The sequence below is a fragment of the Pieris brassicae genome, chromosome 5, assembly GCF_905147105.1.
Source record: "Pieris brassicae chromosome 5, ilPieBrab1.1, whole genome shotgun sequence".
Taxonomy (NCBI): Eukaryota; Metazoa; Arthropoda; class Insecta; order Lepidoptera; family Pieridae; genus Pieris; species Pieris brassicae.
The window spans coordinates 11356472-11370225 of NC_059669.1; the positions used below are offsets into that span (position 1 = coordinate 11356472).

The following is a 13754-nucleotide window of genomic DNA, read 5'->3' on the forward strand; positions in this document are numbered from 1 at the left end:
CGCCTTCTTTAAATAAAATATGTTTTGCCTCACGGCACGACCATGTTTTAATGACACATAGAAATGTCAATCCCTTGGTGCACGGGGAACGAACAAGCTTAAGGTTGAGAATCGCATGCTTAACCGCTAGGCTATGTGGTAAATGTATAACAAAATATATATTATTAAATTCGTATCGGAGACGAAAGGAACTAATCTTTACAACCGTTAGTCTAACTGTTATCTATGTTCACGTCTAGAATCTAGATTTGTTAGATAATAACACCACGACCACAGTATAATGTATAACGGTAAAAATTATTACGGCAACTCGATTTTTCTAAGTACTTAACAGTCTGTTCCTAGATAAGACTTCCGTTAGCCCTATAAACATGAAATTGGATGCGCGGGAGTATGTTGATAGCGTAATTATATTAAGTTCTTATGCCACATTTACATTATGCCGGCAAGGTATGTGGGCAGCATTGCATCTATCACTGAGCACTGACGACGATATTGCAGCAAGAAGTATTTAGGGCAATATTTCAGCAACGGGAAGGTATTACTGTACACATAGATGGTGTTACACGTGTACTAATGGGTTATTAAAAGCACAAAGAACTCTTCCCTTTTAAAAAGAAGAATGGATGTTTTTGTCGGTTAGACAGTGAGCACTGACTTCGCTAGACGCAATATACAGACTGCCTTTGCAATAAATTAAATATGCGCCTTTCACGTTTTAAAAAATCTGGCTGCTGAACACCGCCCTCATTCAATAGAAAATTGTTGTTAAATGTTGTAAAATTTTAAAAATTATATATTTTTTCGTTAGGACTTGTAACGTCTTTGAAGTTTCACAGTTGTAACATATAATTTTATTTATAACCGACAAATTTAATATATCAACCAATCAGTTTAACTAAAACCAATTATATATTTGGTTACCGTTATATAACGGTTTTATTTTCTCAGTCTATATTTCTATATGTTCATGAAATGGTAGGTAAACTATAAGAAAAATCTTAGCAAAATGAACACAATAAACACTGTAAAAAGTAAATGTTATTGTAGTAGACTAATGTTCAATCAACTTTGACCTTTCGTCGGCCGACAGTTAATTAGATCATTCTGTTTACAACTGTGTATTTTTAATTACGAATAAATTGTACATACATTGTACGACTAGTGTCAACTAAGGTATTTGTATCAGTATGGCACACGTTTTTCCTGATTCTACTACTAATATAAATTATATACAACAAAAATAATTAAGAACAATAAACAATATATATAAAAAAGTTCAAATATTCACGACAGTAAAAAATCAAAGGATGGTGGTGAATGTTGGGTATGTTCATGATACAGGAGATTTAGCTTAAACTAGCCTAAATAGCGGTTTCTACGTCCGGTCTGCGCGATACAAAACTGAACTTATTTCATTTTAAAAATTACATCGTATCTTTTATTATGCTATGTCCAGGGATATTTCCTTTGCGTTCGTAGTTCATTGCACCTGTCGCTCAATACTTGTTGAATGTGTTTTTGGAGATTCCCTGTAGTGAACCAAAGACATAAGCTAGTTTCTGCTCGGCTGAAATACTGAACTGCGTTTACATTACTGACAATGTTGTATCAAGCCAATTGGCATCAACTGGTAAACAAGTTGTGATTGTGGGATTTTCATTCAACAGCAATTTTAAATAAATAATATACATTGTAAAGTGCTCGTAAGTCAGTTGGAAAAAGCTGGAGGAGGTCTATACCCGTGGAGAGGTTCCGATCGACGGTATCGAAAGTAGGATATAGGATAACAAGAAAAAAATATTATAGTAGAAATCAGAGTAGTATATTGTATTTTATTTTGAAATTATTGGAAATGAGACGGGCTTTTATTATTAACAGACAGACAACATTTATTACTAACGAAACACACAAAATAACAATAATAATCCAAAAATAAAAATAACATAAATATGAAGAAAAAAAAATAATAATAAGGACCATTTCAAGTTCGTAATGCGTTGTGTAGTAACAGGCCCTGGCTCAGCATTATGCTGTGGAGCAGACGTGTTCCACAGCGCTGTTCATTCTTCCAGAGACCGCAACAGTTAGTTTGCACGCAAAAAAATAATTTATTATTACACATATTTTTAGACAACTGCAATTCTTACATTGAATTATTTTGTATCTAATAATAAATAAGAATTATATCGCATTTTTGTACAAGGCCAACGTTAAAGCTTACTTTAAAATTGTATGGGTAGAATAAATAATATATTTTTCTTCCTTATGTAACTAACACGAGACTACGGTATTTATCAGAATACTAAATTACATAGTTTGTGGGCGTCACTGGTTTACAATGTATCTGGCAGTTTATAAACACACAGTGTAACTTTATTAGTTTTTCCTGACAAAAATTGTTACTTTTCACAAGGTGAGTGCTTTTGTTGTTCGAATTAAAAACAAACAAATTAAAATTGATGGAGATGTACAAAGTTAATGCTTTTAAGCGGCGTAACTCTCTTGCTCACTTGTAAATCACATTTACCACCCATCATACAATAAGTATATACTTATAATATTAAAACAAGAATGTTTGCCATATCTTGTATAATTTTCTTGTATAACATCTCTTACCACTGCCGTTTTACATACTAGCATTGGACATTGTAGAATTATCTTATTTGTAACGATAAACGCATCATTTCACCTGCAACATTGTCCGCAATTGCGCAATATACATCATCGTTTTTGAATTGTTGCTTTTATATCGTACATTGTAGTTTTTTTTACCGATAATAAGTATTATTTCAACCTATGAAAGGATTCATGTGTGATTGTGTTATAAAAGAGATTTGTCAATATATTGAATCATCAAATAGGGTTCAGATACCAAAAATCAAAAAAATATATATTTCTCTGTTTTAAGGCAGAGTCTTCGTTTAATCACAGAAGAATACGGAACAATTTTTTTTTAAATTAATACCAAAAAAACAATGAAGCAAATATGATATTTAAATGAAATCGTTTCGTTAGTCTAGGCGTAGACAGGAACTTGCCAAGCACATATAATGTTCCTGATATAACCACAACTTTGTTGCTGGTATTTAAATGCAACTATATTTCAAAGTAATTTTTAACTCCTGAGGTAGACTATTAATAGCGTGGGTGTATTTATCTTGAATGGCAGGGCTTCAGCATAATTACTCCGTTATGTATAAGAATGGAATACATTTTCCCCTTAGCCGCAGATTTCCATTTACAGGGTTTAGAATAGGTTTTTATTTAGCCATAAGGTTCTATACCTTTTTTATATATTCCTATGTATTATTATATATTGTTTGGGGCTCTTGAGGATTTATTTCGATTTTGTTTTTCAGGCGGTGATTGAGCATGGATCCAAGCTATCGGCAGAATTGTCGAGCGCGTACCTAGCGCGTTGTGAACAGAGCTCACGTGCGAGAAATTCACTCATACATTTAGGATTAAGATTAGGTAGGTTTATTTTTTTAGTTTAGTGATTTACTCATTAGAAAGAGCTGGATTGGAGTATTGATCGGCAGCACGAGACCCGAGGGCTTTTACCAATGGGTTTTTACTGCTGTGGTGAAGAGAAACGCGATGAGAGATCTACCGAGATACAAAAATCGACTGCTCATGGCAAGTTCGGAAGGTTAAATACCATACCTATTTGCATATAAAGACAAAATTCAAATGATTGAATTATTAAAAAAATATGCGTGTTATATTATTTTAAGGTGCGTGAATTAGGCTAAGAGCCTAGCCTTTTGAAACATAGTATCTTATAATTAAAGCGAAGATCGCGTGAATTCCGTTTATTAAATTTCCATCCACCAGCAATACAACTTGTGTTGTTCAAACAACAACAAACAGTTCAATGATGTTCTGAAATAAATGTTAAATCTGATTTAATTTTCAGGTGGATTCCTTAATGAAGCCGGCTGGTACGCGGACGCGCAACGCGTGTTAGTTCGCTGTAGGGACATTTGTCTCACCCAACCACAGACCACACATTATAAACGACTTACACTCGAGTGTTGCCATAGGTAAGTAATACGTTGAAAATCTTATTTTGAATTTAGTGGAAGTTTAGAGATTCAACAGACAAGATAAAGACGACTGCATATTTTTGGAAATTTTAAAACAGCAATAAATGCTATTACGATATACGAAAATATAATTTTCTCTAGCTCATTACTTTATTTAGTCGGGTAAATAGGAGGCGAAAATGATTAAGACCAATTATTATTATAAGTACCACTTCTTGCAAGCAGTCGTCAAATAGAAATGTTATATATCCTACAGTCTCTATAAAGAAACTATCCAAAAGAAAAAGAAAAAACAATCGATCCCTTCAACTAAACAAACAATTTATTCGGCTTTATATTATGTATGTATGTAGACACAGATCGGATTTCATCCATAACATTGTATTCTATAAACACATTTGCAGGTTATTAAATACACAATCAGTATACTGCTGTTTCCCGGCTGCGGCCGAGACTTACAAATTGGCGCTCAAACTCCTCGGTTTGCCGGAAGACACCACAGCACAGCTCCCAGAAGGTCCAATTGCCATTTCCGAAACCTGTTGCAAGGCCCTACAGACGGATGGCGTCGATAATGATAGGTGAGTAATATAAAAAAGTTATCAATCAAATTTGTGAATAAAAAATAATTTAGTCTTATTGCACCTTTTTTTACTAAAGTTAAAAAGATTCTCCAACCCTAATGTTATATATTACCCTATATAATATAGAACATCTAGATTTTATTAAGTATTTAACGAATCTGGTCAGGTACTAGTGGCGACATCTCATGTCAATAGCCACCCACTTTAAAATCCTCTTATTAATTTTTATGGTGGTAAACCTAAGGTAATTTTTATAATCATAAATTCCTTATGGAAATTGACGTATTTTTAAACAAGATATATCTCTAACAAATTGTTCAAATATTAGTCCCCCACCCACCAGTGTTTGTTAGAGTGTAAGCAGCACTCTTATAATACCTATTTTAACACATCGTCAATAATTGCCATTTGATATTCGACTTCGGCTTCTAAATATTTACAGGCTAGAGTACACCGATGAAGAATGTTGTTCGGGCGGTGAACGCGTATGGGGCATGTCGGCGTTGCTCGCGCGCCTTTGCAAGGAGATCAGCGCCCTCTTCTTCGTGCGATGCGACTACAGTGCCGCATATGCGTGGGGCATGAGGGCATTGTCGCTTCTCACGCCGGAAACGCCACCCAAGTATACATTTTACATATACAAATTTTCACTAAATATATATATATATATATATTATACATTTTATCAGTGAAACTTTTTGTGGATATATTGTGGATGTGTTAATTTTATGTTAATTTTTTTATTTTATACTTCTAGGGAAGTATCTGTTTTGTTTCCTAAATGAATAAATAAATAAATATATATAATCAACCTTGAGCCTTACGTGTGGTCTAACTCAAAATAATTGTTGGGTTGTCGAAAATAGTAGTAATAGAATAAGTTTGTTCGTATGAAGGAATCTCTAAAATTACTTAACCGATTTTAAAATTCGTTCACTAGTGGCTTAATTCCTGACATGTGATTATGTATTCCATAATATTAGGTCCTTACATATGAAATTGGCGTTTTGTATGGGAGGAACAAAAAGTCGAATATTTTAAAATATAATATATTTAATTAATCTAAGTATGAACCATTGTTTTCTATGCACTTTTGCCATCTCATAGGTAGTTCATTGATCCCTTTACTAAAAAACCAGTCGGACGGGAATCAATAAAATTTGTGAAGGCGATTCGGACTGCCCCATCAGAGTAAAATTTTTCCCTTGCAAGAATTTGTCCAAATTTCGAAAAAAATGGTAATCTGTTGGAGCAAGGTCTGGGGAGTACGGAGGATGTCTTAGATATTCCAATTGAAGCTCTTCTAATTTGGTAGCCGTCTGTTGTGCAGTGTGTGGTCTAGCGTTGTCGTGAAGTAGCAGTGGCGTGGAGCGATTGACCAGCCTAAGTTGTTTAGCCGCTAGCTTTTCCATCATGGTTTGCAATTGCAGACAATAGACATTAGCCGTAATAGTCTGGCCAGATTTGAAAAAACTGCAATGAACAATACCGGCACAAGTCCACCAAACGCTTACAAGTAACTTTTCTGGGGTTAATTTTCGCTTGGGGCAGGATTAGGCTGGCTGGCCAGGATCCAACCATTGCGCTGAGCGCTTCCGATTATCGTAAAGAATACATTTTTCATCACAGGTAATGATTCGGTTTAAAATACTTTCATTATTGTGCCGGTGCAGTCATGTAACGCAGCAGTCGACGCGCGTTTTCCGGTTTGCTTCAGTCAATTCGTGAGGTACCCACCTTTCAAGCTTTTTAATCTTCCCAATTTGCTTTAAGTGAATTAAAACATTTTTTTCACTAACACCGCAGCCTGCAGCTAACTCGGGCGTGGTTTGCGATGGATCCGCTTCCACAATAGCCTTCATTACTTCATTATCAACTTGGGTCTCAGGCCGTCCACGGGGCTTGTTCTGCAGGTCGAAATTTCCAGAACGAAAACGTTGGAACCAAAAACGAACTGTGTTTTCTTTTGCAACATGATCGCCATACACATCATTCACCATTCGAGTCGTTTCCGCAGCACTAGTGCCACGGCGGAACTCGTACTCGTAAATAATGCGATACTTTAAGTTTTCCATTTTGTACAATGAGTGACGCAAACAGAAAAAAAACAAATGAATGACGATCATCGAAGCACAAATACATGAGTAAATAGCTGTACAAATTTGAATTTGAAATTCCTAACCAAAGAGGAGGTATTTGAGATCAAAGTGGCCAGTACAACAAAACGCCAATTTCATGTGTTAGGACCTAATATGATTGTGTAATTTAGATATAAAAACGTTTCCAGGATAACAATAGAAGTCCTCCGTGCGTGTGGAACGGCCTGTGTGGTGAAGAGACGGTTCAGCTCAGCCGGTTTGCTCGTGAGACAGGCTGTCGCTCTCGCTAGACTCGTCTTTGGACCACAGCATCCGAGATATGCGGCGGCCTTATTGGATTATGGCTTCTATCTGCTCAATATAGACTCTATCACTCATAGTGTGCAGGTTTACGAGGTACTTTAGATGAAAGCAAAGAAATTTTATAAAAAAATTAGTAAACATGTTTTTCACCGATAATTTAATTTAGTCACAACAGTGTAAAACTGGTTTAATTTTTTTGTAAATGCATATATTATGAACTATTTGTCCAATGTGTGGGTTAAATAATTATAGACTAATAATTAACCAAAACTAAATATATGTTTAAACAAGTTAAGTTAAGTAATTGATAATTATTCAACTACTTACCTGAAATATTTATAGAAAGAACATTTAGAGTTTGTTCTTTCATAAAAGGTCTTCAAAATCTCGAATAAAATCGGAAAAACTTCTAACAAAAAATGCTTCTTTTAAAATTTCAAGTGACAAGTCAACTTGTGTCTTTTTCCACAGACTAACAAACACTCTAAAAATAAAACGTCAGTTTTGACACCTGACTGATAATTACCAATCTAAAAGAAGTATAATGATTTATTTTCAATCTACTGTCAATGGAGTGTTAATGCATGTTTTAAATTAAATTGATAAATCTTTTACTTACAGGAAGCTCTATCGACCCTTCGAAGGGTGTTCGGTCGCAGCAGCCTGCACGTAGCCACAGCTCAGGAGGACTTAGCGTACGCGTTGTACGTCCTCGAGTACTCATCGGGACGGTTTTATAAGGCACGGGACCACGCCGAAAGGGCCATTAGAATTATTGAGGTACGGTTAATACGAAAACCTGTACTAACATTATTCTAAATAGGATTTTTATTAGCTCTCTTAAAACTAGATTTAAGTAGATTGTTTATCTAGAATATGGGTATGAGGTTAAGACTCGTAAAGGACGAATGTAGCGGCATTGATTTTTTTTAAATATATTCCAATTTCATTTTTACCATGCATGCTATGCTTATATATAACTTTTTTAAAATCTATAATTAATTAGTAATAAACTATTGCAGAATTTAGTACCACCAGACCACTTGTTGTTGGCCTCAGCGAAGCGTGTCAAGGCTCTCATATTAGAGGAAATAGCGTTGGATACACCAGCAGGGCAGGATATGAGAGGTAATCCTACACGGTTTTTATTTTATTTATTTCTTATTCAAAATAATACAAACAATTATTGATTTATGTGATGGTGACCATATTTTTCCTGAATTACAATTCATGATTGTTTTAGTTGAATGAAGAAGCTTAACTTGATTAAAACGCGTATTTCCACAATTAAACTATTATTTGTTGGTTTAATAGTAATTATGTTCTGCTTGATTGAGATAATTAACGTCATGGCAGTGACAGTCATATGTTTATGTTACTTAACTATTCTCTGAGATATTTACTATGTTAGATAGATAGGTATATATATTTGTTTGGTTACAATAAAGTAATAATAAACATATGTTATATTACAGAACCGAGCCTACTGGAGGAGTCGGAAGCGTTACACAAAGCAGCGTTAGAATTGTCGATGATGGCGTTTGGTGAAAAAAACGTTCAGACAGCCAAACACTATGGAAACCTCGGACGACTGTATCAGTCTATGCTAAAGTTTCAGGTTGGTGTAATAATTAATTAATTCGCTTTAAGAAATCACATTTATTAAATAATATAACTTAATAATAAATATAAACTGTATATTCTGTCACAGACTAAACATAATTCAACTGTGTATATACATAATAAATTATCTAATATATAGTCCCATATGATATACATACAAATATGGAAATAATATTTCTATAGGCATGGCATGTTTTTATGAAATAGTAGCGTTCAAGTATTACGTAACTAATTTGCGTATTTGTAAAACGTTACGATGCGTTACAGGGCTGAGAAGGGAGGTTAGAACATGCGTTACATTCGTTACGTTTTTTACCCTTCAGAACGGCCGCATAAAGCTTCTCTCACACATTAAAAAAAAATAGTTATTTGATTTGTCACGTAAAAGAAAAGGGTTTGGGGGGGAGTTTACAGTAAACGTTGATGCGGGGGGGGGGGTAATTGTATATAAGGTGTTAGCTACCTTATTATAATATATATATTTAACATTAAAAGTCAAAGTTATATTTCAGGATGCTGAGACGATGCACCTCAAAGCGATAGCGATAAAAGAGGAATTACTAGGAGCAGAAGATTACGAAGTGGGATTGAGTGTAGGACACCTCGCTTCGCTCTACAATTACCACATGAACCAACACACGGCCGCTGAGAAATTGTATCTGCGCTCGATTAATATTAGTAAGTACTCGTAACGACCAATCAGGAGTCGTTGCGTGCACATTTCCACTGTCAGTGACGTTTATTGCCCGATGACTCAGTTTAATATGCGTGGACTATAGATACTAAAGACAATCCTCCTCAGGCCTGAAGCTTTTCGGCGAGCGCTACTCGGGGCTGGAGTACGACTACCGCGGCCTCGTGCACGTTTTCACGCAGCTGAAGAGGCACGACCGCGCACATCACTACAACGGGCTACTCCAGCACTGGCACGGTATTTAGATTATTATTCCTGTTAATAAGTTTAAAGAATACAATTCATAATTAAAAAGGACATTTTATACGTCACTTGCGCCTGCGTGGTATAATTTTTTGATTTTTTTTGAGCCGGTTAAGCTAGAAAGCTCCGACAACAATGGTTCGAAAACTACGTAGGAAAATTACCAATATTTCTTCAATGCTAAAGAGCAGATCACGGAAAAATATTTGTTTTTCCAGTATTAAAGACTTGTACACATGTGTTTGTGTGTGTTGATAAGGTCACTCAACCTTATATATAGGTCCATTTCAAGTTAGCACATAGATCGTTTAAAACCAACGCATGCAATATACTCCAAAGACCTAGATGCACCAAAAAAGGAAACGACTTTAGTAAACAATGGCTCAGAAGTCTCAAGATTCGGACGACTTAAAAACCCGTCGTGAGATTTGCGTCTTAAACATTTTTAAGTTATTTTATTTTACTGATTTTTACTTTTAGTTTAAACTTGTTAAGGATATTTAATCTAGTTTATGGAATCAAATTAATACGATTAAATTACGTTCTCGAGTTAGTAATGAAACGTCATAGAAATTATTCCACCTTGTTATTGTAACATTTGCTATTTTTATTTTATTAAAAGAGATGTACTGTGTCTACATGATTAATATCAACACTTATATTAAATAGTCGTGTCCTGAAGAGCCTCGTTTCATTACAATACTCAGTACCTTATGAGGACATACGGAGACCAAATAAGCTTCACGATCACGGGGTTCGTCGAATCGAATATGACGTAGCATACTGGTAAATAACAAGTCGTTTGCGTGCTTGACATTTTTTCCGTGTTTACGAGCACGGAAAGTCATAGCTACTGATTCGAACCAGTAGGCCATTCTTCAGTTCTTCAGTCAATACTAGCACTTACCATCGACGGTGGTGTATTATTCCAAGCATTGGATCCTTTAATAATGGTATAAAGTCGAGCCAATGTCAGTGCGCATGTGACAGCGTTTAATTCCATCTAGGTATCGTGACGCCATTACGTGGGCAGACCACCTACCATTTCCTACATTGTCATCAGTTGTCATCCTTCTTTGACTGACACCGATTTACCGCAAACGTTATTGTTTATACAGATATATTTATTTTCCAGATCTCCGTGAACAATCTAAAGCCGAACAGCAGCCCGCGATAGGTGACGAGAAAGTGATTCCTCTCGAAGAGCTGCAAGAGAAGTTCTTCAGCACACGCTGAATATCACAAATGCTAAAATTTGCACGGCTTTGCTTCCATCTTGTAACTCAAAGGGTTGTCGTCCACCTTGAGAACTTTTGAAATTACGAAGCGTCTTAAACGGGTTTGTGTTTATTCGTGTTTACGAAAACGGAATTTGTGCGCTATTTATGGGCAATTGTTCTTGTTTTAACTGAACTATAAATTATTATAAACTATTTCTGTTTGACCGCGATATGTTAAAGCACTCCACATATTTGAATGTAATTTGCAAGTGTCGCAAATGCAAAGCTGGAGCAAGTATAGTTAATGTGGAACGAGAAAGCGAATGTATATTACATATTAACAATTAATGCTTGGTAACAAAATTAGTAGGATGTAAGTATTGGTGATTTTTACTGCCATTTTCTGAGGCTTCGAGTAGAAGAAACTTCTAGTTTATTAATTAATAAGTTAGTTAATTTCTTTTATAGAGAATATTTCATTGATTTCCCTATTACTTTTTTATCTGAGTTTTGCTTTTATATTGATATTGTGAACCGGTTCTTTGCCCGGGATTGAACCCGCAGTGTTTGTGTGTTAACGATTTAACCACATACTCGTACCAATGGTGATACATCTAACTATCTCTACTTTTTTTTATCCTTGGTGCTTATTTTGTATCCTCTCACTCTACTGGGTTTGTGACCCAAAAAGTGTCCTGGTTTGGAAACATCCAGCCCTACCTGCCCTGTACCTATTGTTATAAATTCGACATTGTTAAATTCAGTTTTAAACAGTTCTAATCTTTACAAAGAACATATCATCCAAATATTGAGATCCATTGTTTTACTTAACCACGAAGTCCTGACTAAGACGAAAAATGCGTTAAGTCAAAATGTGAACGAATCTTCTACGTTTTTGTATATAATTTGTTTGATTCGAGTTAGTTCCTCTGAGTTTTTGTTTAAAAAATGTATAAATTAGCTGTAATCGCTTTCTAGCAATATGAATGTGCAATTAATGTTATGAGGCTTTTCTTAAGTACTTAAAGTGCTATTCAAAATTGTATAAATGCATAAAAGATTTATTTTTGTATATGGTAATTGCAAATGTATACTGTCACTGCGATGTCTTTATCAGCATTATTATTTGCTAATTTTCTTCATTGTTTTTCAATATAATAACTATTATCCAGCTCAAAAGAATGCATGTTATATCTGTGGTAAACTAATATCTATAATGTGTAAAACTAGATATCTTGTGAAGCAGAAACAAACATTTGATAGCTTTTTTTAGTCTGTGTACATCAGAATTAGCATCTATTTCTTCGATACATATTAATCTCAATATTGTTATGGACTTTGTTCATTTAATATATAAATATTAAATGCAGGATAAACACCACACCATATTGAAAGAAAAACCGCACATATTTTGTCACTTTTTTATTTCGTTTAGATTAGACGTTTGCAGGACATTTGTTGACGCTCACGTTAGAGGGCAACACTGAGCGTGTTTTTTTTACTTAATTTTGAATTATCTCTTGATCTTTAATTCATTTTTCGTCCACAAAAATGTTTTTTGTACATCTATTAAGACTTGACGTTTTGTGTAGCAATCAATTGTAATCTGAAATGTAAATCATGGTTTAGATTATCTATTTTCTTACTTTCTGTATGTTGGCACTGCTTATTTGTAAGTTATTGTTACATATTAATAAACATCGTGAGTAACTAGTAATCGCAATATGGCCAACAAAAAGAAAATTGATTAATTTAAATATATTGGCGGCTCTGCTTCTATCGTTGGAATGTAAACTGTGTAGATTAATATATATATTTATATATAGATGTTATATTTGCTGCTCACATAGTAAGATTGACGTGTCCGTGTGAACATTTGAATGGCTGTTATAATATATAGTGAATAAATAAGATTCACAAATAAAAATTGTTTTTTCATTTTAACCTCAATACACCATTTAAGAGAAAAAGGCAGAAGGTAGCTACGCCTTTTTACACTCTGTTACCAACCTAAAAGTTCCATATGATTATAGATCTTTAGGATGTCTCTTCGGGGTCTATTTGACGTTGGATGATCAAGACCAAGGGCCACCAACCATTTCGTAAAGGTGACAACAACGGAAAATGGTTTCTTGAAAATGTCTCCTCTGGGACTTGTGCTTCTGAGTTTGCTCCAGTCCTATAATTCCGGCGCCTTTACTCGCTCGGTACCATCCCAAACTGATAGAAGATCGCTTCAATACACCCAATGCCTGAAAAAGTCGGATCTCTGACCCGTCCAACTGTCGTCCAATACTCATAGCCTCCTTGTTCTCTAAAGAATGAAAAGCATTATCAGCAGCCAGCTTCTGGTGTATCCATACCATAAGTTACTTAACTATTGTCAATATGGCTTTCGTCGTGGTCGTTGAGCTGGTGAGTATTCCTTTCGAGATTAGTATAGTTAGATTGTCTACTTGAGGACTAATGACTGCTACTTCAGTGGGCAGCTGGTTCCACATAGCGGCGGCGCGCGGCAAACGTTGCCTTGACAAACTCTCAGTCGTGGAACGGCGGACGTCGAGGTGATACTGGTGGTTCGTAATCTGCCTCGACGTCCGATAATGAAACTGAGCAGGTATTAATCCGAACAACTCCTCTCTCTACGCAATTCCAAAGGATCAAGCCGCTCGGAGAGGGATTGCTCATCGACGATTCGAACCGCTCTTCGTTGAAAACGGTCAAATGGAAGGAGGCGGTACTGGGGAGCTCCTTCCCAGAGGTGAGAACAGTATTTCATGTGGGGCCGAATTTGCGTTTTTTAAAGTTGCAAGCGGTGGCCCGGAGTGAAGTACCGTCGCCTTGCTGAGCACACCAAGCTTTTTGGAGGCTAATTTAGCCTTTATCTTTAAATGACCGCGAAACTGAACGATCACGAAGAAAGCCGTACTGATAAT

The 13754-nt window shown here is 35.5% G+C and overlaps 1 protein-coding gene across 1 annotated transcript in view; it reads left to right on the plus strand.

Moving 5' to 3' along the window:
* Window positions 1-12739, plus strand: part of LOC123709770 (amyloid protein-binding protein 2) — a 35753-nt gene extending 23014 nt beyond the window's left edge. Inside the window, exons 3-13 of the mRNA XM_045661309.1 lie at window positions 3363-3477; window positions 3923-4049; window positions 4457-4633; window positions 5079-5258; window positions 6924-7131; window positions 7660-7818; window positions 8061-8166; window positions 8514-8656; window positions 9174-9339; window positions 9464-9592; window positions 10734-12739. Of these exons, the coding sequence (XP_045517265.1) occupies window positions 3363-3477; window positions 3923-4049; window positions 4457-4633; window positions 5079-5258; window positions 6924-7131; window positions 7660-7818; window positions 8061-8166; window positions 8514-8656; window positions 9174-9339; window positions 9464-9592; window positions 10734-10834 (1611 nt within the window). The 3' untranslated portion in view covers window positions 10835-12739. The remainder of the gene's footprint in view (window positions 1-3362; window positions 3478-3922; window positions 4050-4456; window positions 4634-5078; window positions 5259-6923; window positions 7132-7659; window positions 7819-8060; window positions 8167-8513; window positions 8657-9173; window positions 9340-9463; window positions 9593-10733) is intronic.
* Window positions 12740-13754: the final 1015 nt, after the last annotated feature.